The sequence below is a fragment of the Rissa tridactyla genome, chromosome 5, assembly GCF_028500815.1.
Source record: "Rissa tridactyla isolate bRisTri1 chromosome 5, bRisTri1.patW.cur.20221130, whole genome shotgun sequence".
In the NCBI taxonomy this organism is placed as follows: domain Eukaryota; kingdom Metazoa; phylum Chordata; class Aves; order Charadriiformes; family Laridae; genus Rissa; species Rissa tridactyla.
The window spans coordinates 73,212,651-73,236,788 of NC_071470.1; the positions used below are offsets into that span (position 1 = coordinate 73,212,651).

The 24,138-nt window shown below is 37.6% G+C and overlaps 1 protein-coding gene across 1 annotated transcript in view; it reads right to left on the reverse strand.

Annotated features, from left to right (window-relative positions):
• Positions 1-264: 264 nt before the first annotated feature.
• The window catches only part of TTC29 (tetratricopeptide repeat domain 29), a 209,624-nt gene continuing 185,750 nt past the window's right edge, over positions 265-24,138 (reverse strand). The window contains exons 11-12 of the mRNA XM_054203188.1: positions 1,043-1,116; positions 265-666 (exon numbers count right to left, since the gene is read on the reverse strand). Of these exons, the coding sequence (XP_054059163.1) occupies positions 1,079-1,116 (38 nt within the window). The 3' untranslated portion in view covers positions 265-666; positions 1,043-1,078. The remainder of the gene's footprint in view (positions 667-1,042; positions 1,117-24,138) is intronic.

Here is a 24,138-nt window from a genome sequence, read left to right on the forward strand (position 1 = left end):
TGTACAGGCTTTCAGCAGTTTCATGAGTGCGCTCAACCAGATTTTAGACAAACTCAGTTGTGTTTTGGGTCCAACTTGTGTTATAGAGTAGATCAAAATTGCACCACAGTGTGCCACCCAGGCTGGATCTTTTCGATTCAAGTTACAGTTGAACCGCAACTGTTAAGCACAGAGGCTAAAATCACTGATAGCCCTATAAATAAGGCATTGAGCTTGTAGTTTATTTTTTCTGAGAGGGACAATAATCTTGGATATAAAGAAAACTCTCTAGACACAGTTAGAACCTGATCTTACAAGGTATCAATCATCTTGGATTCCCATTCAGTAGGCGCAGAGGATGTTTAGTATCTTAACAGGAGGATTTTGACACTTGGGAAGACAATAAGCATTAGGGGCACAAAGTGCAAACTTTCTATTCTATATTACTATTTTTCTTTTGTATTTATTTCAATGACACCAGCTATTTTTGATGAAAACGCGTAATACATATTGAAGCCACACTTCAGTCAAGAACTTAGAGCTCGCAGATATTCATACTGCAACACTGTGCTCCCATTTAAATGACAAAATTCCTACCCAAATTCCTACTTTGTTGCATGACTCTTCAAGGATCTTCCTGTACTCATTATACATCTATCAGCTTCTCTGTAAGTAAGCAGGCATTCTCTATAATGAAAAAGAGGAAATAAAAATTAGCAAATGTTGTGAGTTTATATATACGCTTTGATATCTACATGTTTTATATTTGGGTTCAGCATCTGGTTAATAGATTTGTTTCTGTCTCAAAGGCTTATTTCTGTCAAGTAAAAGCAATTACATGATCAAAGGCAATTAAATCCTAAAACTGGGAAAACAAGTAAAAAATCTGAAGGAAGTGTGATTCGTTCATTTATGAGCAGGAAAGATATTGATATTTGAACAAAGCAGAACAGAGATGATGTGCAATTGCCTGTCAAAATCAGGTTAAATTTTGATACCAATGACATTTTGCAAAAATCAGCATATTGGTATAAAGACTATGGATTAAGAGCAAATACTGTACCAGGAAGGATCTAGAACTGGTGTCTTTGGAAGAGGCTCACAGGGGCTTTGAAGCACTTGTTTCTTTATCAAGTTCTGTTATTAAAAAAAAAAAAAAAAGGTGCATTAGTCTTTAGACTTACAACATTCTTCATAGTAAAAAAGCCTAGAAGGTTTATTAGAAAAACACATAATAACAACAAAAAGTCACAGGAGAAGGCAATCTAAGACAACACAGAGGAGAGCCACTTAAGACATAATCCTAGAAATACAGAACTGACAGCGATTTCTGTTCTTATTTCTTGTACTCCTACGCAACAGTTCTCAAACAGGCCGGTTTTGCAGGATGGGTCCAGGTGGGACCAGCTGGGGAGTCTACAAGGAAGATGCATTTGGGAGAAGATGATGTCAAAGACAGCACTGAAAGATGGCAGGCAGCAAGAAGACTATCCAGGGGAAGAAGTGAGCAGTGCAGAAAGCAAGAGCAGGGTGAGGAGGCTGGATAAGTAAGGATGCCACCTCTCAGTGAGGTCGCCCTAATGGGATGTGATCAAAGGAGCAGGTGCCTGGGAGGCAATGGCTTAACTCTGAGGCTTTTGGCAGCCACAGACCTCTCTTGCTCCCGTGATCTGTGATGCTCAGCCTTGGTCTTTCATTGCTCCATTTTCACACCAAATTCCCACCTCCTAGCTGTACTTTCTGCTCTGTTCCCAGTGACTCTCCAGCATCATACCTCCATCTGCCTAGTTACAACCATACCATCCCTGGGGGATTCTTTCCTATTTTGGGAACTACTGATCTGGTTCGCCTCCTTAAATGAAGAAAGTGCGCATATATCTAGTCCATCCCTGACATCTCTGTCAAATCTATTCTCAAAGGCTTTGGATGAAGGCCGTTTCACAACATCCCTAATCTCTCTGTTCCAGTGCTTCATGATCTTACAGATCAGCTTCTTCCCTAATACTTAAGATAAATATTTATTGCAAATTAAGATGTTTTTTCTTGTTCTACCTTTGGTGGTGTTCTGGTTTCAGCTGGGATAGAGTTAATTTTCTTTCTAGTGGTTGCTGTGTTTTCAGATTTGGTAAGAAAGGAATGTCAATAATGCATATTGTTTTAGTTGCTAGGTGATGTTTATACTATTCAAGGACTTTTTTCAGCTTCCCACATAAGCTGAGAAGGAGCACAGACAGAACAATAGAATGGCCAATGGAATATTCTGTACCTTAGACACTATGCTCGGTATATAAATGGGGGTTGGCAGTAGTGTGGGAATCCGCGATCACTGCTCCAGATGAGCTGGGCAACCAATTCACCAGGTGATGAGACGGACTTGTGTTGTATTACTTTATCTTGTATTTTTTTTTTTACTATTATTATTGTTGTTGTTATTTTCCTTCTTCTGATGTTGTTCTATGAAACAGTCTTTATCTCAACCCACAAGATTTTTTCCCTTTCCTTTCCCCTCCTTTTATTACTCTTCTCCCCACCCTTCTGAAGGGGAAAGGGGAGAACTGCGCAATTGGCTGCATGGTCCTAGCTGCCGGCTGGGGTTAAACCACCACAGGTAGACACAAAAAGCAAAGGAGACTATTTTCCTTCCTCTAATCTTCTCTGAGATAAAGCAAATGCAATCTCTAATATTTGAAAGGAGCTCATGTCTTCTGACCTCTGTATAATCCTTGGCTGGATCCTCCTCAATTTGTCACTACTTCTTTGCACTGTGATGCCCAAAACTGGACTCTGTGTCTTTCAGTCACTGTAATACCAATGGTGCTTATATGGCATCCTAATTTAATTGATGTCCAAAATAAATACATTAATCCAGTTCTGGTGGAGATGAAAAATAATGTTCAAAGCAGTGTCTCTGCTAGTGAAATGTTTGGAACAGATGCAAACCACCGGACCATTCAAGACTCAATAAAATTTATGTTTTGTCGTATCAAAGGCTTTTATTAAGTATAGTTACTAATTAGGACTTCATCCATAGTTGTGTGCAAGTCAGAATAGGGTAAGTAAATCTATGAAGAATATCTGAGAATTAGGCTAAGTTATCGTATGAAGTCTCATTTTGTACGAGGGCAACATGCACGTTAGTGCTTTGCTCTGTATGTAACAATATAGTTGTTTCAGGTAACATTTTCTGAAACTGGGGATAAAGTACATCAATGGAAATTCCTTTACTAGCAGACCATGTCTAAACAAAAAAATCTAATTAAACCTAATTGAATACAAGGGGCTCTGCCCACGGCTGCACAGTCTATAAATTCTCCGTTTGCCTTAGGAACTCAAACACCGTGAAGCAGCCGAGCGCCCCATGCAATTCAGAAGTGCTAACCAGGGGTCTGAACTATGTTGCTCCACGCCAGCTTTACACCCGTGTAGCATTATTACTCCCTCCAGTGGAAGCTTATTGTTGAAAAAGTGATGCAAGACAGCTGGGGTGACTCAAGCCCAAAATGTGACTAGGTATGTATAGTAACATATGTATTTGCAAGCAAATAAACATAAAAGTGTGTCTCTGACAGCAATGTATCTTACAGACACTGACATATACGAAAAGTGGTGGGGATGTGTACGTGACAGAGGGGGAATTATAGCTTAAATGGCTTTTCTCATGCACCTTTTGGCCTTTTGCCTTCACACACGGACACCAAGCTATTATTGTCTGATTAACAGTTCTATCCTCCCAGCAAATATGAAGCATATCAAGAATAACTGATGGAATACTGAGCCATAAATGTTTTCCTGGCATTTGTTTGGCCTGTGCTATTTGGGAACAATAAAAACATCTCATATTCATAATGATAATACATATACACCAATGCTTGATCACACCATCAAGCATTCTCCTTCTATGTTATTGTGTTGCACAAAATGCAGAGATAAACATTAATATGTATTAATAGTATGTAAATATAATTAATCATAATAGGATGTTCCTGACATATTATCACTGCTGTTGATAAAATATAATTAAAATTGTCTGGTCCAGTTTTCAGTGCAGCTAGAATTGACATCTCTGTTCTTGCTGTTTACATGTGTCTATCTAAAGATCGTTACACTTGTAAAAATCTCATTATTTCACTATGTTCCTGGGAGAAAGCTAAGCAGAGCTGCTAGTCCTCTACACAATATAATCAGTGAAAAGTCATACAAAAGAATGAAAGTCACACCTACAAATACTGAAGCTAAAATGATCACTAATTCCAGAGAGAACATGAATTTTAGGCACCATTCTCTCCAAAGATTATAAAGAAAATGAAACAGGCAACACCTGTGCTCCTGAGCTTGCATGCCCATAAGATGAGAAAGCATTCAAATCCAAGTTTTGCATTGTTCAGAGACCGTTGGACTTTATTAAACAAGAGCTCTGCTGAAAAGCTCCATGAACCGATGAAGAATCATAAGAGGACTATTGGTTTGGGGAGCTGAAACTGCTTTGAAAAAATAAAAGAAAGGCAATATTTTCAGGAGACAACAAACGTAGGAATGAGAGTAGCATGCAGAAGGTGACCCTGAAACCATTTTTCACTGTCTCTTCCAATAAAAGAACGAAGTAGGATGTATTGAAAGTAGCAGGTGGTAGGCCTAGAGACAAAGGGAGGGGTTCTTTGTGCATTGACAACTCATCCTTGGAACTCCCAGCTGCAGGATGCTGAGGATGCCCTAATTTTCTGCAGGCTCAAGAAATGCCAAGGCAAACAAATAGAAGAAATGTCTGTACCCTCTCCCATTCTTCCACTACAGCTAACTTGCTCAAGTGGCATAAAATCCCATACTACAACACCTCAAACAAAAGACAGCAACAGTGCTCTTATGTTTTTACATGCATTTAGGTACATTTATGCAAACAAGACCATATTTGCAACTGCTGTCAATGTGAGTGAACTCTTACTATATTGTACATACAAAAGCAGCAATATAGAGCAACGCAGTGTTTTCCTTACCTCTCTTTTCCTTTAATACAATGAATTCCATGCATTCAGGCTCACTGTTAGCAAATACTGTACTTTTGTCACAAAAGGGAGAGAGAAAGCAAGACTATCTCACCGTATTCTTTATACCCTCCCCATGATTTGGCAGGATTGTATCAAGTTGGCGTAATGCAGCTGATGAGATATTACCCGTTATTGTAATTTAAAAATTGCATTTTTAAAGGTCATGCAGCTGTTTTCAGTTATATAATCTGCAGAATGATGTAACGGAGTAGGAATAAAGATAAAGCAGCAAATAATATGACTGCCAACAACAGGCACGTCCCACACTTGAAGATCTTCCTCCTTCTTTTCTCTCTTGATAAATGAAAATTGATGCAATGCTTTTTTAAAAGCAGATTGGGCCTACACGTTTAGCCATGTATCCTGACTAGGTCCACTTGGAATGGAGGCAGTTGTACTTGGAAGTTTTATGAATATAAAGATTAATGAATTTGTACAATTTGGGCATGCAAAGCATTTTTATCAGGCATATTCCATTTAGAATAAGCAGTAAACCATATATAAGGGTTGTGTCAAAGTTTACTGAATAGGGCCCTTGGTAGCTAATGTAACATTTCTCCAACAAATCAAAGGTATTGTTCTATGCTCACATGAATATACAGTAGCCATTACCTTAAATTTAAAACTCACTGTGAGCAGCAAACACACTGTGGGGATATGAAGGCCATATTGTATCAGTGGAGTCTGCAGAGATTTTCTTCATATGGCTTTGCCTGGTTGAAATATATGTTGCAGTTGAAAGCTAAAGGGATTATTTTTGAATAGTCATCACAAAGGTTGATTATATTCGTATATCATTTAGCTGGACCCTGCAGGCTATTATTCCATTAGCTGTGCTGGCCCTGCACTGTCAAAAAGTTGATCATATAATGTAAAAAGGTTACATGCTCTGTTAAGGTATGTGAAGTAACTTGAAACAGTAATCTTTTAAGAGCACTACAGCTTTGTACTTGAAGGTAGATTGCATTTAAAATAAATACCCGCAAAATGGAATAAATACAATAAATCTACCTCTGTTTCCTATTTTTCCTACTTTGAATAGGCAGTATATAATTTGAGTAAGTTAATTGTACCAGGTAAGATATTGGCTACAGAGTATTTTTTCAACCTGAAATCCAAAGAACTATATCTCAAAATAGCTGCGTCTTTATGTGAAATGCTTACTGAAATTATGTTTCTGGTGAAAAAGATTTGCTGATTATGTTTCCCTTGCACATACAAACACACACACATTTTCTTTCAGTGCTTAATAAAATGGATCTTCAGACGGTTCCATTATGTGGATGCCTTAATATTATTTTATGCTAAAACATGGACAGCGCATTAGATTGAAAGCATCTTACTGTTCCACAAGGCAGAGTAATCATGGACTATCCCTAGATAGCAAATGCTCCCATTGGGGAAACAATGCCAACAACACAGGCTAATGAATCACAGCGGTTATTAATCATGGGCATTTGTAAGAGCCACATATAATAGAGATGAACTCTCAAGATTAGAAAGGTTAGAAGGTGGGACCGAGAAAAGGACAGGAGATCATACGATGCATTTTAGAATAAGTTAACGGGCGAGTATTTGCGTCAGTGCAATTGTGTCCATGCTTCCTTCAGTCTTTCTAAGCAGGCAGAGAGAGAGAAACAATTTAGGCAGCTCGGTTCACTTAGCTTTCAGATCCTTGTAGGACAATTGGCAAAAATAAATAAATAAATGCACACATACAAGACCCTTAGGGCTTATGGCCTAGTTAGAAATGAGACAGGGCTTCTTTTATTAGACAAAGTTGTTTAATTTAGGTTGTAAAAGAGAGAGTTGGTTCTCTTTTCAGTATACCATATATATTATTCAGGGCAATGAATGAGTCTTTATGAGTACAAATGGGAGTCTTTAATGAAGCAAGCATTTGAGCAGGTAGGTTTCTCTGAATAAAGGCTTCACAGATGGGTAAGTTTATGAATGAGAAGCAGAATTTATTTTATATGCTTTTAAAGAGCCTACTCAGACTATGGCACAATAAGGAAAGTGCAAGTTTTTTCTGGTTTGGATGAGAAAACCTAAGGAGAATATGAATTTTTCCCTGCCTAATAACTTCCGTTGTTTGCTTATTCATATTCAACAGTCCTCAGACAAGTTAATCTTCCTCTCTCACATAGTTTGGGCATGTGCCAGACATTTGCACAACAATGGAAATCTCTCTTGATCTTACAGTTTTCAGTTCTGTTCATTGTGAAAATTATACACTAGTCTGTGACAATGTAGTACAGCAGCACCTTCTGCAAAACCCATTTGTTGAGTATCAATTTTAAATAATGGCTCTATCGGGTCAGATTGGTGACTGTAGGTAGGAAAAAGGGATTTTCTCAAGGCCAAAATATGACACCGTGTCTTTTGTGTATCAGGAGGTTGAGAGATACATCTCAAATACACAGAAAAATCAGCTTTGAAAAACAGTCATCAAGAAGATCACTTCAAACATGAAGAAACCTAAACAAAAGAGCAGCCAGTTTTTAGTTTATAGTTTTACCTTTACCGTCAACTAATTTTACATGAAATCCAAGCTATTAGTTTAAAGTTTCGATACAGCATCTCATCTCTGGCTCTACTCCAGTCCAAGGTAGGGAGAAATTAAGGAAACAACATTTCAGACTCAGGATCTTGAAACTTTCTCAGTCAAAGGCAAAGTTGTCCAGCAACACGAAGCAGGCTGAGCATCTGCTCAACTGGTTAATCAAGGTTTCCACAGTGCAAAGAATTCCCAGAAGTCCCAGAGAAGGATTTCTTTTCCTTCACCCCCCACCCAGATGCAGAATAAAGATCACAACTGGAACCTACTTGCTCTCTCCTAAGGACAGGACAAGCCCCAGCGGAACTTCCCGAGAAAGCAAAGTTCTGAGCTGCTCGCTCTTGTGGTAGAAGCCAAACTCACCCTTGGCTGCCCTGAGGAGCTGGTGAGGAGAGAACACAGAAGCAGTGTAAAAACACTTCCACTACCTCTATCTCTGCTGAGAACCATGAGCCACCACTAAAGATTGAGCCCAAATGCTACTTAGAAATCCTTATAAAAGAAAATCCTTATATTGCTCACAGAACTGGTATTTTACAGTCCTGGAGAACTTTCGACAGCATTTTTAAAGATATTACTACAGGCTTTTGCAAAAATATCTATATCTTAATGATAGATGCACAGAAATTTTTAACACACACCTTTAGAGTTATGTATGAAATCCAATCTCGTTGCAAAGGGCAAAGAAGCAGTAAGTGGACTGATGTTTCAGACAGCATAATGATCACAACAGAAGCCGCACATTTGTTCCCATTTTGTGTGCAGAATTATCATCACCATATTAATTTTAAAGCAAAGCAAGATATATCAGGTGCTCAGTGAATAATTACAGTACAGTAGATGTGAAAACACAGATTTCAGGCATAGCAATGATTCTAAGGCCAATTCATGCTCAAATTAGTACACTGAAAAATTCTTGCTCTCTTCCCCAAAATCACTACAGTCTTTGTCCTGTAAAAATTTTTAATACTCTGCTTGAGAGCCTACTTTATGCACTTACTATGCAACCTTGTTGCATGGCTACACATAAAACCTCACCCTTATCCTTTACTCATATAGACATACTGCGTTAAGTCTGTTAAGCACTTGTTATAAAGGCCCCGTTAAAAACTGCAAGACAGGATACCAGGACAGTTCCTAACTGCATTTTGCAAACACCATCTTCTACCTATTGAACAAAATACGTCACTGAACAGAGGAGCTCAGTATTTAAATCACTGATAGTGTGTGATATTTATTTCTGAATATGCAGCTTGATGTGTCTTCAAAGGATCTGGCTGTCAGAGAGTGTTTAGCACCCCTTTCTCTGAAATTCAGGTCCCTCAAAAGGGTCCCAAAGGGAGGGAAAGCTGGAAAGCTCAGATTACTTAAACACTGCCTCTTGCTTAATTATATGCCATTAGCATACAGAGTTTCAAATACAGTATCTGACTGCTCTGATTAGAAGTATCTCTGATTTTAGTTCTTTTTGCTTTTATCTCTGTATTTTGATATGAGTGCTCTATGTAATTTTGTTGAGTTTCTTGTTCTGCAGATCTCATTCTTCACGTTCTGGTTTGGCTCTGCTGTTTGCTGGCCTCTAAAGGCTTACCTACTCTCCTATAATTATATCTAAGAGTACTTCTTCATGGTCGAGACTTCTTTATTTCAGCATCTCCAGTGACTACGCTGCCTGGTGGCTCACAAACTGTTTATCATCTGAGGCCTCTATAAAGTAGGGTTTTTTGCCTGGGAAACTGCCTTCCAAGAGCTTAACCAAAGGTATCTTCTGGGTACAGAAACTGAAGCCAGTGAAGCAGAGAAAATCCAGCAATGCATCTGCTACAAAAAACAGGATGCCAGGGAGATTTTTTTTTTTTCTCCTTATCTGACTTTAGTTTTACATCTTCTAATGCATCTTAGGCATGAGTGCACCCTCTTTGGCTAAGGAGATGTAGGGGAAGCATCTGGAAGATTATGTTCTTTAAAAAGAAGATACAGAATCCCTTATGGAAGTATCAGTTTCCTTGTGACTGAGGTTTTCTGGGGAGAATATCATTCTCTGTAGCAGTTAAAGTCCTCCTCTAAGATCGATGCAAAGTGCTCCAACTTCTCTCTTAAAAACCAAACCAAACCAAACCAACAAAACAGCTGCTGAAAATTAAGGTCCAGGTTTATGCAGGGTCCTTGCATTCACAGGTGGTGACATGGATATAATGCTATGTGAGATACCTCTCCCATCGACGTTTTGGAGAAACTTCTTTGTCTTAACTTTCCTAGCTGATTTTACCAAGAGTGGGATCAGACCTACTTCTCTTCACCAGGCATTGGGAACAACACTTTTCTTGGTCAATGCAACACTGAGTGTTGGGTTTCTCCCTCTTAGTTTTTGGATTTATGGACACGTTCTTTCAGACGACATGGGACAACTTGAAAGGGCCACTACTTCTATTCTTCCATCTTTACAGATAAGTAGAGAACTCCAGCTTTCAGGCCAGTCATCCGCTTCTTTTGATGAGAAATAGATTCACATGAAAAAAAGATTACACTGAAAAATGGAAATGGATTTTCTGTTTTATTAGCAGTCAGCATAAGACTTGTGAGCTACTTTAGAAAGTTACAGAACTACAGAGATTTTTAAGAACATACTAGTAGAAGCTAGAATTTAAAAATAAATGCTCTGGCTAGTCTGGGCCCAATCCTCAAGCTGCAACCAATGCAGCTTCACTGAAGTCAGCACGGTTATGTCAGCTTTGCCAAATTGCTTCAAAACAGGTCTTTTTAGAAAGAAATTGACTTAAGTGATTTTAAATTCACTTTGAATTATGCCACACCAATAACATTGTTTTGCTCTAGGAACAGCAGAGCTTAGAAACATGCACTAGGCAAACAAACTTCTTCATAAAGTAAAAGATGTTACCCTGCCACTCCACTCCTCGACTGCAGTGACAAGGCTGAGATGAGAACCACCACCAGATACTCTCAGTGTAGCAGGGACTTAATGAGGCTGAAGGGAGGCATGGAATTCTAGGCCTGAGGGAAGGAGACCAGTGACAGGTGATCTGGTTTCTTTTGAACCTTTCCCCCAACCACAACGCAAGGGGAGAAAAAGGAACAAGGTTATTTCTGTGTTGCTGCCATAGGTTAGACTGTTAAGGGAAGGTTTGACTCTCGGTCCTGTCCCTCACAGAGGCGTCAGTGGAATGGAGGCAAGTACCATTTCAGTTACAGCTGCTGCCAGTTTGAAATGCCTTCCTAAGACGTGGTAAGTCATGTGGAGTCACCAGCTGAGAAACAAGGAAAGATTTTTTCCCCAGGGGACAAGTTTGAGAGGGATTCTGGCAGATTTTTTTTTTTTTTCTTTTAAACTGTTCTCACAGTCCAGGAATCCTGTCTTGAAAATAACAGGTTTGAAAACATCAGTTTCCCCAAATTCACAAAGTCAATGTGAAACTTCAGATGATTTCAGCTATCTGAATCTGCTACAGACCTGGGGACCCCTTGACTGTGCCATCATCCCCTAGATGGGAGGAAGTGAGAATCTCTTAGGAAGCTGGATAAATTCCAAGCATTAGGTAGAAGACTCTGTGTAACAGTAATTTGATAATTTAACACCAGACTGTACTCAGAAGAATGTTTAGTGCTTTGACAGGAAAGGAGGTCTTCCTGATAAAAACAATAAATGTGCAACTTTCCCCTTAAAATCCATGCTCAAATCTGTACGTTCTGATCAAATCATGTTCTAAGCTCATCACAAAGCTCACAAGGTATAATAGACAAAATTTCCTGATATAAATCAGAATAAGACACCCCTGCTTGAAGGTCTAAGAGTCTTCAAGCAAAGCCTCTTCCAACAGAAGAAATATTTCACAGGCACAAATCTTGAAGTTTGTTCTTCTTCCAACAGGAGAGCCCTAGTCTGATCCTGGTGTGCAAATTCATTTATCAGGCATAAAATAGAAACTGTACTTTGGCTTCTTCTGGGTTCTGTTTAGATTGTACCTATTACATTACAAACCAACTAAGCAGAATATTTGTGATATGTAAGAATAAAAAAGCCGACCTTTCGCAGAGGCTTTATTTGAGCTGAGCATTCATTTGTGGTGAACATGACAGACTGTGCTAGAGCAGTGCCAGGCCAGTGCACTCAGTAATGGGAACAACCGCATCCTTTACGCGCGTCTTCAGCGATCATGTAAACTCAGCGTGCACAACGGGAGCATGGCGGGCCACATGCAAGCCTGTCAGGCAGATGGCAGCGGGCTAACAGTCTTGGAAAGGTTTACTTGCCTGACTGCAAATCTCTCTGGCGAACTGCTTGCTGTGGCTCTATTTAATTCTTAATCTTTGCTTCTCTGTTTAATTCCTAGCTGCTTTAGAGACCTGTTGTAACACAGCAGTTAAAAAAATATTCACATGTACTGTGGGGCCTCCCCAAAGAGCACTAACTTGACACGTAGGCCATGACAGCTGGGCTTGGACTACTAAGAAATCTAATCCAGGGTTTCCATCATCTCAGTTGTTGCCTTTCTTTCATTAGAGTTTGACTCAGCCCCTAATGGATTCAGCTTTATAAAATCAGAAAAAGAGGAAAAGAAAGCAATTTATTCATGTTTCACTAGAGCTCACAGAAGACACGAAATGTCTCTAAAAATGCAAATTATTTTGTGCCACACAAGTGAGACTGGGCAGCTAAAGCTCTTAGAGGAAGGCTCTTTCCCAGGGCTAATGTTTTTATACCCAGTGATTGAATAAATCGATCCCTTTATTATCACATCTCTCTTACTCTCCTTTTTCTTCAGAAGAATGTAACCAAAGGTACCAAAGCACCCTTTTTAACTCTAAGAAAATTGATTATGCGTGTTAATTTTGTTTTTAATCCCAGACATATCAAAATAAACACCACAGACATGTGTAGCAGAAATCAATATCTCTTAAGCATCAAGTTGGTAAAAACAAGGATTTAGTAAGAATCCAAGATGTAAAAGACTAATGTACAAACTAAGCCCTTATTTATGTAATGTGCCTTTATATAAGCTCAATATAAACCTGAAAGAAACTATTTCAGAAGAGCAGAAATGGTTTACTTGCACTGCATCAAAAATGACCCCATAAGACCTCCTTTACTGAGATAGCCCAGATATTTAATGTGAACATATGTTTTTAAAGGATTTCTTGTCTCATGTCCAGTCATTCTTGTTAATTCATGGGACAGCATACTGCAGATGTGCTCTTTTTTACGTTACATAAAGCAAAAATTACATTTAACAAGTGTAAGGTTGGTCATAAAAAATAAATAAAAATAGACTCTTAAAAGCTGGGAAATCACAAAGTGAAGCTATCAGTCATTCTTATTGAGAAGGGTGAGGACAATGTGAAATAAAACTTGCACGGCTATGAACAGACGTTCCTAAAATGCCAGCACTCGGCTGTTATTTCACATTCTCTATAGGTTGCTTTTATCGGCCCAATATTTCTTCCTTTAGGGTAAGCTGCAATGCACATTTTCACTAGATGCCCTTCCTAGTCACTGACTTCAATTTTAATAGTAATTAAACTAAATATTTGCACTTATTTGCACGTTTTTGTACTTGAAGGATAGAAAACAAAGTCAGTGTTAGTTTTTGTCTGTTCTACTTCTGGCTAAGAACTTTAAATACAGGTTTATTTTAACAGTAGTATTCTTCATTAATGGCATTGTTTAATATGCAAATAAAATAACTTTCACAATGATTAGTTTTCTAATACTAATCCAAATCTAAATACCAATTTGTGCACCTTATTGATATGTACACTAATCATAATTATTGGTATTTAATTCTGTATGATTTTACTGCTTCCTGAGTGCAGATGAGATAAGCAATACCTCTTCAAAAAAGGAATAGTCTCGCCTGCTTTTTACTAACACTAAAGATGTTCATCCTGCATACATCATTTGTAGCCAAGTACTATTCTCCTCAAAACCTCTCATAAATTGGCATTAAATGGCATATTCAAAGACTTACTACAAGGAATTTCTAATTAGAAGTTGCTCTTAGAGATTTGATCCAGTATAAATTCAAGCCAAGACATGGAATCAAAATGGCTTGTGAGGCAGCGAGGTCCTTTTATCAACACACAGGAGACAGACAGAAAAGTTGTTCCTTTGGACCACTCATCACCATTTGCCACTACCAAAAATTGCTGTCTCACCTCAACAGGATGGATGGAGTCCACACCACAGTAAGTCCACAATAAGTCAACAGAGAGACTTTAGCACAGTTTGAATCTTTCCCAAAAGTGGGCACTTCTGGAGTAACCCAATCCCAGCACGAGCCCTCTTACTTGGAAAGTTCCCCAGGCTTAAGTCTAAGTTTAGTTCTTTGTAACACCTGGGTACAGCCATGAAAGCGAAAGAGCAGATTAGACAGTACCAGATGCCTGCAGCACGCGAGTAACTTGCACAGACCAAGAGACTTTGATTTGAAGCACAACTGAATGTCTCTTTTTGATGTGTTATTTATGTTATTGATAATGTTACCTGATTCAGACCAGAACAACTACATCCGTGGAGGCGCATCTGCGCATTAGCTAAATCCTTTCTGAATTTTGGTCACTCCTTCCTACTATTCACTATTCCAGACAGCTAAGTGAAATTCAGGAAGGGGAATCATTCTGTGGTCTTCTAGGACATCGTTAGTTTAGAGATCGCTAAATAAATTCACCTATATTAAAAGTATAGACTTCTCAAGTACACATCTTTTTGATATATTTACATTCACATTATCGTTTGTAATGGCAAAAAAGCTTCACAATTAATAATTATATGAAAAGGCAAGTTTAATATGAAATTGGTTTTCCTATTTTATAGGAAAAACATGTCACAGGGAGCAATATTTACAACTCAGTTCCCTGGGAGCTTTAAGTAATGCTGTAACAAAACAAAGTGTTTTATTATAACTTATTCTGAAGTTTAATTACACGCACATACACACAAAGGATTTACAAATAAATAAAGACTACAGCTACTGGCATTTTAAAAGTAGTTTTAGCAGAGAAGCTTGAATAATGAAATGTGAGAGATTTATTTTGAAGAGTTCTAAATCTGTTTATGGACAACTATATGCTAAGGAAATACCTATTCACTGAAAGCAAGGGTAAACAAGCAACTTAGCATGAGCTGTATCACTGCGCCAACTTAGTGGTTCTGGACTGAACCCCGACTTTGTAAAACTTCACAAGTCTCTTCATTAACCACTGGGGGGATTGGTACTAAGTAATTTTAATAATTTGATCATTAATGGCAACTGAAATCCAGTGATTCTAATTAAACATTTTTTATACAGCTAGATATTTTCTGTAGAATGTTAGGTCAAGATTTTTAGCTCGCACTCAAGTCACCAAGGGAATTCAAAATCTTAAAACTATATTTGTATTCCATCTCTCCCCTGCTACACTAAGATTATGGTTGAACCTCACTTCTAAAGATGTTATATATAAAACAAAACCAAAACAATGGAAAAACAGGAGAAAACAAATTAAAACCACACTGACTAGATCCTCAGTAGTCTTAAAATAGACCATAAAAACCCTTGAATATCTTGAACAGATGGGACCTATGAAGGGAATTATAAACAACTCTTCCAAAACTGAATCACTGAATCAGGCATCAAGGAGTGCCTGAGAATCTCGATTTTTCAGTTTTTCAGTTTACAAGCTTGAATCAATACCCTCTGAATTTTTAGGATCATAGTCCCACCATACCATTCACATAATATAATCTTGTTCATTGAAGTATTAAGTCCTACCTTAAGAGAAGTCCCTAATGCCTTATTTTTAGGGTTTCTTCAAAACTTCACTACTTTTAGCTCCTGACCTAAACCTACCAATGAGCAAGTTAATAAAAAATACTCTGTTCTTGTGTCAACATTATCCTTTAATTTAAAAGGTATTCTAACTTGGTCTTTATTCATCTCTCTCTGTGTATGAACTCTGCTGACTATGGTGGGATTTGGAACATGCGCTAAGTATTTAATTGTATGCAGAACTTATACCAGCAAGCTGAAAAAGATATCTGTCTGGATTTTTTCTTTTTAATATTGCATTATGATGTTACTTAACTAACTTGAAAGCAAAGAGGCCTTACATTTGCAGACAAGGCCTTAATACAAAAAGGTTATATAATATCAATCTCAGGTTACATTTTTACCTACATACTTTTATGCATTGTTCTTTTAAATGTAGGTCTTGACTATGTCAAGACAGTAAATAGAAAAACCCATCAAGCTTAGGACACCGTAAAGTAGAAAGATAAAAAGTTAAGCTGCTGAAAAAAGGACATGATTTTTTGGGCATTTTTTGTTCTTTGGATTTTTTCCGAACATTTAAACAAATCATGGCATCTTAATTCAAGCATACATCATGCACTTGTGAGAAAATGTAATTAGGCAAAAATGTAATATGGCAGCTTTAAGGTAATTTTCAAAAGCTCACACAACATACCACAGAGCACACGCCACATCTTCTGAAATTTTCAAGTTAGCAAGCCTAGAACCTTTCAGGATTCCTTTAAAAACAGATCACGAGGACAAAAAACCAAACCAAACCAAAACAACCCCCCAAAAAAGGAAAAGAGTAAAGGATCACTAACTGAATTTTTCATTTCTTTCAAATCCCTGCCCTCCCCTTGTTGGGTGACCAGGCAAAACTCTTAGAAGATACAAATCTTTCCTTCTTTGTGTGCTGATGCTTTCTATTGTTTCAGTACATTTATATATTCCTAATTCCTTCTCTCTCTTCTCTCCCAAAGACTTCTAGGATAGGTTCACTGAACTATTCCCTCCATTTGTTTCTGCAAAGAGGTTCAAATTTTTCCTCCATTGACTGACGAATAACTAATGCAGTGGTATTTGCCTAGGTTGGCAGACAACTGAAAGCAACACCCCTGGAGGAGTAAGCTGTTTCTTCCACTCCCAATTCGGTTAGGATATTATCTATAAATCCAAATAACGACACTTTGCTATCAAGCCAAACTTCGTCTCTGATTGTCTAACTAGTGCTGTGAGAAAAGAACTAGGAGTGAAGACTGAATTCCCTGCGAGAAAAGAAATGCAGGGAAAAGATGGAAGAAAGCCTTGAAGATAGCAAAAATGTGAAAAGAAGGATGAAGGAAGAAAGACAGGAAATGGTCATGAACAGTACAGCATTTTTTTTCATATAACTAATGAATAGGACAATACAGTGAAAAAAGAGTAAATCACTAAAAGTTTAGTTACCACATGGGGTTGTATTCTGCCACTGGTTACTGTGGAAGCTTCCCCTGAACTTTTCAACATGGAAGAAGGAAGGTACGGATGTCTCTAACATATAGCTCTTAATTAAAAGCAGAATCAGGGCCTCTGTAGTTTGACATGCCTGTCAGAAATTCCCTTGCAGAGCACGGGAGAACACAGCTGTTTTGCAATCACTCTGCATTCTGCTTATTTGCCACTGACACAGAAACTGCTCCCTGGTAAAACCCAAGAACAACAACTTGACACCCTCATGGCACCTACAAATAGCTGATGACTACCTGTTTTTAAACTGAACTCTGTTTTTAATGTTTCAAATTGCCAAGATATTGGAGACAATTTTATGAAATAGAAAAAGCTGAAAGATTTCAGAGTATAAGCATAAAAATACAACTTACTCCACTGCTTTATTTTACGAGGACCGCACAAAGATAACAGAACGCGGATTGCAGGTACCACATCTCCACAGACTGCATTGTTTTCCTATTTCTATTTGTGTCCTTACAATAAAATAGTGGGGGAAAAGCATAATTGCATGCTTCTTTTTAATTTTTTTCCAGGCACCCCTCCCACCCCCAAAATAAAAAAGAAAAAAGTTAAAAGAGAACTCAAGGAATAAAAGATAACAGCAGAAAGGCACATCTCTTGGGATGGTGGTCACTAAGGAAGACCTCCAGCAGAGATCTATATCAGCATCTTTATTTTCTAGGTAAGAGTGACAGGAACAGTCCCTAATCGAAACAAAATTGGAGGAGGATTAGAACAAACTAGAGAGAAATGAATCAGGCAAGAAAGTGGTATTTGCTCAAGAGGTTTAATGGTTATTGCTATTTAAGCAATAGGTATTGCTTAAATAAGCCTCAATATGAGAATAATATGAAGTGCTAAACAGGACATTTATTAAGACGACGACTGTTCCATGGGAGGTGAGACCAGTAAAAATCTGACTTCCATACTAGGCAAATTAGCTACAACTCTAATAAAGGATGTAACGACAGATAAGTGAACTAAAATGTTATAATGAGGAAAAGAAATCAAGATAGCTTTCGTAGAAGTCTCATGAGATTATTGTTCTTTTGAGGAATGCATGAGGATTCAACCAGGATGAAAATTACCTGGTTGATTAGATTCACAGAATGCTTCAGACGTCTTCTCTGGATTAATAACTAGTTAAAGGTAGGAAATAAAGGTAAGAATAGACGGATTGATTTTCACTATGAAGACAGATCAGTAGTGAATTCAACAGGGATCTAAGGCAGAGTTTGCACAGTTAAACATTTAAAAAAAAAAGAACACAAAATGTTAGTGAACAGCAAAGCTACAGAATCTACTGATACAAAATTACACAAGATAATCAAAAGCAAAACTGTAAAGAACTTCAAAAAAATTTTGTGACTGGGCAATAAAGCATCAGATAAAATTCAGTGCTGATAAATGCAAATTAATGCATATGTGGAAAACAGTCTTTTATGCATAGGGAGATTGCAAGCTTCAGCCTGATAGAAAGATGACTGGTGGTCAGATATAAAGAGATATATGTATTTTCATGAGCACCATGAAGAAAAGGAGTGAGAAATGATAACTCACTATTTCTCATGGAGCAAAAGTTGAGGGGCGACAACTGAAATTGCAAAACAACAGGTTAAGGACAGATTCAAGAAAGCCATTTTTTATCTGTGAAATTCAATGAGGTGTCTTGGCTGCCAGAGTCATGCAACAGTTAGAAATACACCGGACAAGTTCATGGATAAGTACAGGAAAACCTATTAAATACAGTGGGATCTACATTCAACTTCTTTTTCAGAGAGTCCCTAACTTGCAGGCTGCTGAAGATGTGGAGACAATACCAGACAGAAGTATTGCTTCCAAATGTTCTATTCTTCTATTTTTTCCTAAGCTATTAGCCACTGCTAGACAGATACCAGACAAGAAAGACCGTAGATCTGGCTTACTACAGTCATTTTTTTCAATATATCGTGTTACTATTAGGAAAGCATGATGTCTAATTGTGGAGATTAGAGAAGGTTTAACATAAAAAAAAGTATACATAGGGACTCTTACAATTGTTCACAGTGTGAAATCATAGTTACCTTACCTCTGCTAAACACTATGCCAGGGTTTTCATCACTCTAAATTTCATATTATTGGCCACTAAACTTCATTCAATTAAACTTGACATTTTCTGAGCATTAACACCTATTTGGCCTCCATTCAAAAGCACTAACAAATGATAGTTTATGACTGCTGATCTTGCCAATATATCAAATAACTAGTTTTACTTGCAAAAATAACAGGAATTCTACCTGTCATGCTGATGTAAAGGCGTCCTGTTTCCATGTTTTTCTACAGTTTTTATCAATAATAGACCTTAAGAGCATTGTCATAGAAAGACTGGACATTAAACTATTATCTCGACACTTTATCAAGAGCTAGATCCCTTGCTCTATAAGCTGAAATTGGGAGCACATTGCTAGTTACTAAAATTCCCAACCCAAGCACTGATATTTAAAATCACAAGCACCATTTCCTAGAGCGAGTGGAGTTTACAGGCTAGTCTTCGGCTTGCAGATCATCTGCAGCAGCCCTGTGGGAGGATGGTTTTTATAAATAAAATATTTGTGAACAGCAGTAGTCACAGCATTATTACAAAGTCCAAAAAAAGATATCAAAGGGCACTGTTGCATGTGTTGAGCAACAAGTCTGCATTTTTTTTCCCCTGAACAGTTGTATACTTCTATACCATGCCCAGAAAAAAAGAATTTTTAAGGTAGTTTAAAATAACAGTGCAGGACACATTTTTTACAAAACTAGTGACATTACTTTTGTGTACACATGGAATTAATTTTACCTACTGAATTGGTTATGGTTGTTACCATTTTTACATATTTTACATTTGACTGAGGATACATTCTGAAATCATTGCTTACGCCCTAACTCTCTTTTTTCAGTGGAAGAGTGAAAGGCTAGGCCAAAGGTTGAAAAAACCTTTCAAAAATGAGGAAAAATTGCCCTACAACTTGGCAAACTCCTGTGCTGTCCAGTCCTTCATACACACACAGGCTCTTGCTCAGGCTCCCTCATTCCTGGTAGAGTGACCGAAAGCAAGACTGGCGATAGGTAAAGAAGTCCCCAGGAAAATGAATAAAGCTCTAGTCTCTATCGTCTTTTAACAGAGTCTCTGTCAATAGCTGGAAAGTTGACAATGTGCACCTATCTTCACGCTTTTGATCATTATATCTCTATTGTCCTCTTCTGGGAGGAAGCGTCGTTCTATGAGGCCATAGGAAATAATCCACCGAATAGTGTTTTTAATTGAAATGTTATGAAGACTGCACAGTAGTTTGCAACACGTCTTGAGGCTTGACAATGCTACACTGTTCAAGTAACTCGGGAACCACCTTGACTGCCCATTTATGTGGGATAAGCACGATTCCTAAGTGTTTACCACGGAAGTGGGGAGGACTTAGGTAGGTACAGGCTTCAGGTTTTCTCTGTTAAGCAAAACGATAAGGACTTCAGGATTTGGGTTATAACACGGCAATGAAAACCCCTTCTTCCTATGCTATTCTTTCCAGTATTGAACAGGCTTAATTTATAGAAACTTGTGTTTGAATGGAAATGCTAAATAATTCTTGGATAATATGTTCATAATACATTTATCATTTACATTGAAAAAAATGTGATAGACTATAAACCTGCATAAATGTATGAAAACAAGTTCATCAAAATACATCACCCAGCACAAAGTATGTGCCAGCAACGAGTCTGCCAGTCACAGAGGCAGTAATGCAATGAGATATGCAATCTTAGCTCTTTGTAAGCAGAGCATTACACTGAGTTGATTAATGTGAAGAGCATGGACGATCCAAGAGCACACATTGGGCTTAAATATTACTACCAGATCTGCACATCATTCAGTAAAACCTGGCAGGATTTTTAGTCCTTTAAAAGTCCCTTAGTCCTTTAGTCCCTTACCGTTACTGCATCACAGTCCAGACTTCCAGAGGCGTTATCAATACATATGCAAATATCTGTATTGATCTTGCTGTTTCCTCCCACACAATGTCCTTAGCTTCAATCAAAGACTGTAAAATATAGCTGAGCCTCAATTTTGCATGATCACCAAGCTTAAGTCTCATGGGTGGCAGTAATCTATGACAAAATTTTACGGCAATCTCTGGGATTTTTAGGGTATCGCACCATGCAAATAGAAATTATTTCAAACCAATAGATTTGCATGCAGATTTGGGTCAGATTTGTCAAAGAATCTCTGGATCTCATGAAGTTCTCAGTACCAGTATTTCAAAAAATTCTAATTTTCTTCTGCTGTACTAATGTAAAATTACTCAGTTTGGTTTCTAACAGTTATTGCCCACAACTGAGCATGACAGCATCGGTCACAAAAGACTGGACATTAATGTCTTAAAATGATGTAATTTTTATTTTGTTTATTCATAGTAAATACCTACCACAAGCTCACAAAAGAGAATTGCCTCCTGTTCTTGTGATTAATGTGTATGCTGGTAAGGCAATCCTTGTGGCTTCAATGATGCGTTTTTGTAAAACATTATCAGAAGGCTATGTCCAGCCTTCTAGTAATCACAATATCTTTAGAACAAACCTATTCAAGCAAGCTTCCAATGCAGATTTTGTTTCCTGCATCTATTTTAGTGTTGAAATAGGAACTATGCAGAACATTCCTGGATTATACTATCTGAGCTGAGGGTCAAAGCTGCCTTGTATTCCTTTGGGTAGGATGTGGAGTCGAAGAAGGCTTCAGCTGAGCATCATCCCTAAGCAGTCTGGTGGTTTTTTGTGGTGTTTTTCTTTTTTTTTTTTTTTAAACAGACTTGTGCCTGTTGTTCCCCTTTCGCTTACTCCATCTTTGGTGTAGTATAGTATACATAATTTAAATAACCAGGGAATCTCTCTGGGCTCAAAACCACCTGCTGGCTTATATTAGCTAATTAATGGTGATTTATCCAAGTTACTAATTTGAGTGGAGCTGATTGCCTTTAGGAATTTTGAGAACGTTGTAAGAATTTTGATTATAATTATGCTTATTTGATGGGCAGTCTACTTAAAATACTTAAAAAAAAAAATTTGCCTGCCAGCTGATTTTTAGCTGTGCCAAATGAATGACTTTGTGCTGTTTTCTACTTCAGATCATATATTCAGGTAGTTTGTTTACTCTGCTACTCAATTTCATCTTTGTCTGGCTCCCTATCATTTTCTCTTTAATATTAGGGTTTATTTGCCTAGCTTTGAAACAATGACTGCTTGAAAAATAGTACTGATCTTGAACCTGCAGAGCTTAATCATTTTCACAAAAACTAATATAGCAGATTCATTTCAGCCAAACTTCTCTGTCATGCTGACCTGATTCCCAGGGCCTGAAAGTGTGAATTTAATGGTGGTACAATGTCTGAGGTAAGAATATAATAGAAACCTCTCAGCAGTATATCTATTGGATCAGTGTAATTTCTTTTTTCTCTACTGGTCTCAACGTCTCTTAAGGCAATCTAGTCTGCAGACAGCAAAGGAGGCTAGCCCTCTCTTTTACCGTGATCCCAATGCTACTTATACTAAACAAAGAATCAACTCCCTAGATAAGGTATACATTAGACATCTGTTAAATACATAATCCTAGAGGAAAATTTACACTATTAAAGAAATTATTCTTTTGCTGTGAATTTAAGGGGATACTATGAGGTCTATCCTGAAGACCAGAAAATAAAGTTATTACTATTTGGCTGTGTCATTATTGCCTTTTAACTTTGGGTGTGAGGAATTTTTTCTCTTAATAATTTTCAGGTACTAAAAATGACAATTAGGTACTACATTCTCTAGAAAGTAACGAGAATGTGGTGGCAGATATGTTGGCTTCCAATACACATAGATGAAAATTTAACAGAACTGAAATAATTCACCAAACTGAAGAAACTGTTTCCAATGTAACTCATACATGACAATTCCACTCTTGCTTGATCTACTATTATGCAAACACTCACATTGTGCAAATTCCTTCTACAGAAACTTGTATGATAAAGGAAACTTAGGATATGACCCAGCATAAGCATGCTCTCACCGTTCTTCTTTATTCAAAGCTTTCTGACAAAACCTTGTCTACTACTGATGAGATGGGGGAAGTTGTAGACCAGCTTCCTCAAAGTCTCAGTTAATTTTATATGAGAAAGTACATAAAAGCTATAATTTGTAGAAAGTGTCTTTAAAACCGGAGTACTACATTTAGGCATGTAATGCCACATCATTGACTGAAATCCAAGTAGCGCAAGATGATAAAAAAGTGGTCCTGGAATAATACTTTTGATCAGAATCAACTGATCACTTCTCTAACCTACTCTTTCAAAACCTCCAAAAATACACAGATTGCATTCTGTCCCTAGGCTTCTTATAAATAAAGTGTATATTTCCATTGGGAGTTATGGGTAATCAACATCTCAAACTGCTTTAAATATTTAGGTATGGCTTTCACTGCCTAATTATAAATAGCCAATATTAAAGAGATCTGACCTTAGTTTTCAGTAAGCTCTTTTCTTGAATAATGAAAGATTAAAAGAAGAATTAATGCATAACTGTGCTTTCTGTGATTATTTGAGAAATAAGGAAAAAAAGCATATCAGAGAGGAAAAGTGTGTTTTCAACATTTAGAAAGCAAATTGGTAGTAAAAAGGGAAATAAATTGCTATCTCATACTGCACGACCCTCAGTGCCTTATTCTCTCCAGATATTACTGCCCATGTGTTTTTCTGATAGTCCGAGTCCTTCCTGTGGTGTCAAATGTTGCTTAGGATGAAAATCAGACTCCATCATTTCTGTCCAAGTTAGGCTGCTCTTATTGTTAGGCTTTTCCTCTCTGAATAGTGTTCAGTGAAATACAAAAGAGACATACGGACTAATTTTTTTTACTGTTCATTCATTAAAAATTATCTTATTGTTAAGTAAAAAGGGACAGAGGTGTTACAGTTCACTTCAGCAGTTGAACTTGTTCAGCTACAGCACAGTAAAAGCTACAGAGCTTTTGTTGTCTTCTACAGCAGAATAACTAACACTACTGTTAGTTTTTTCACTACAAAACCCACATCTTTTTTGGCAGAGAAGACAAAGCCAACTCTCCCTCCAGTTTCTCTACAATCTTTGATCTCTTAATTCCCCTTTCTCCTTACCCTTGATGTTCTGGTCTCTCTGATCTCTGTTCATCACTACCATATATGTCTGTATAATCTCCCACTCGTAATAACTTTAGGACAACCAGAACCTCATCCTTCATTTCTGGCAGACATGTATT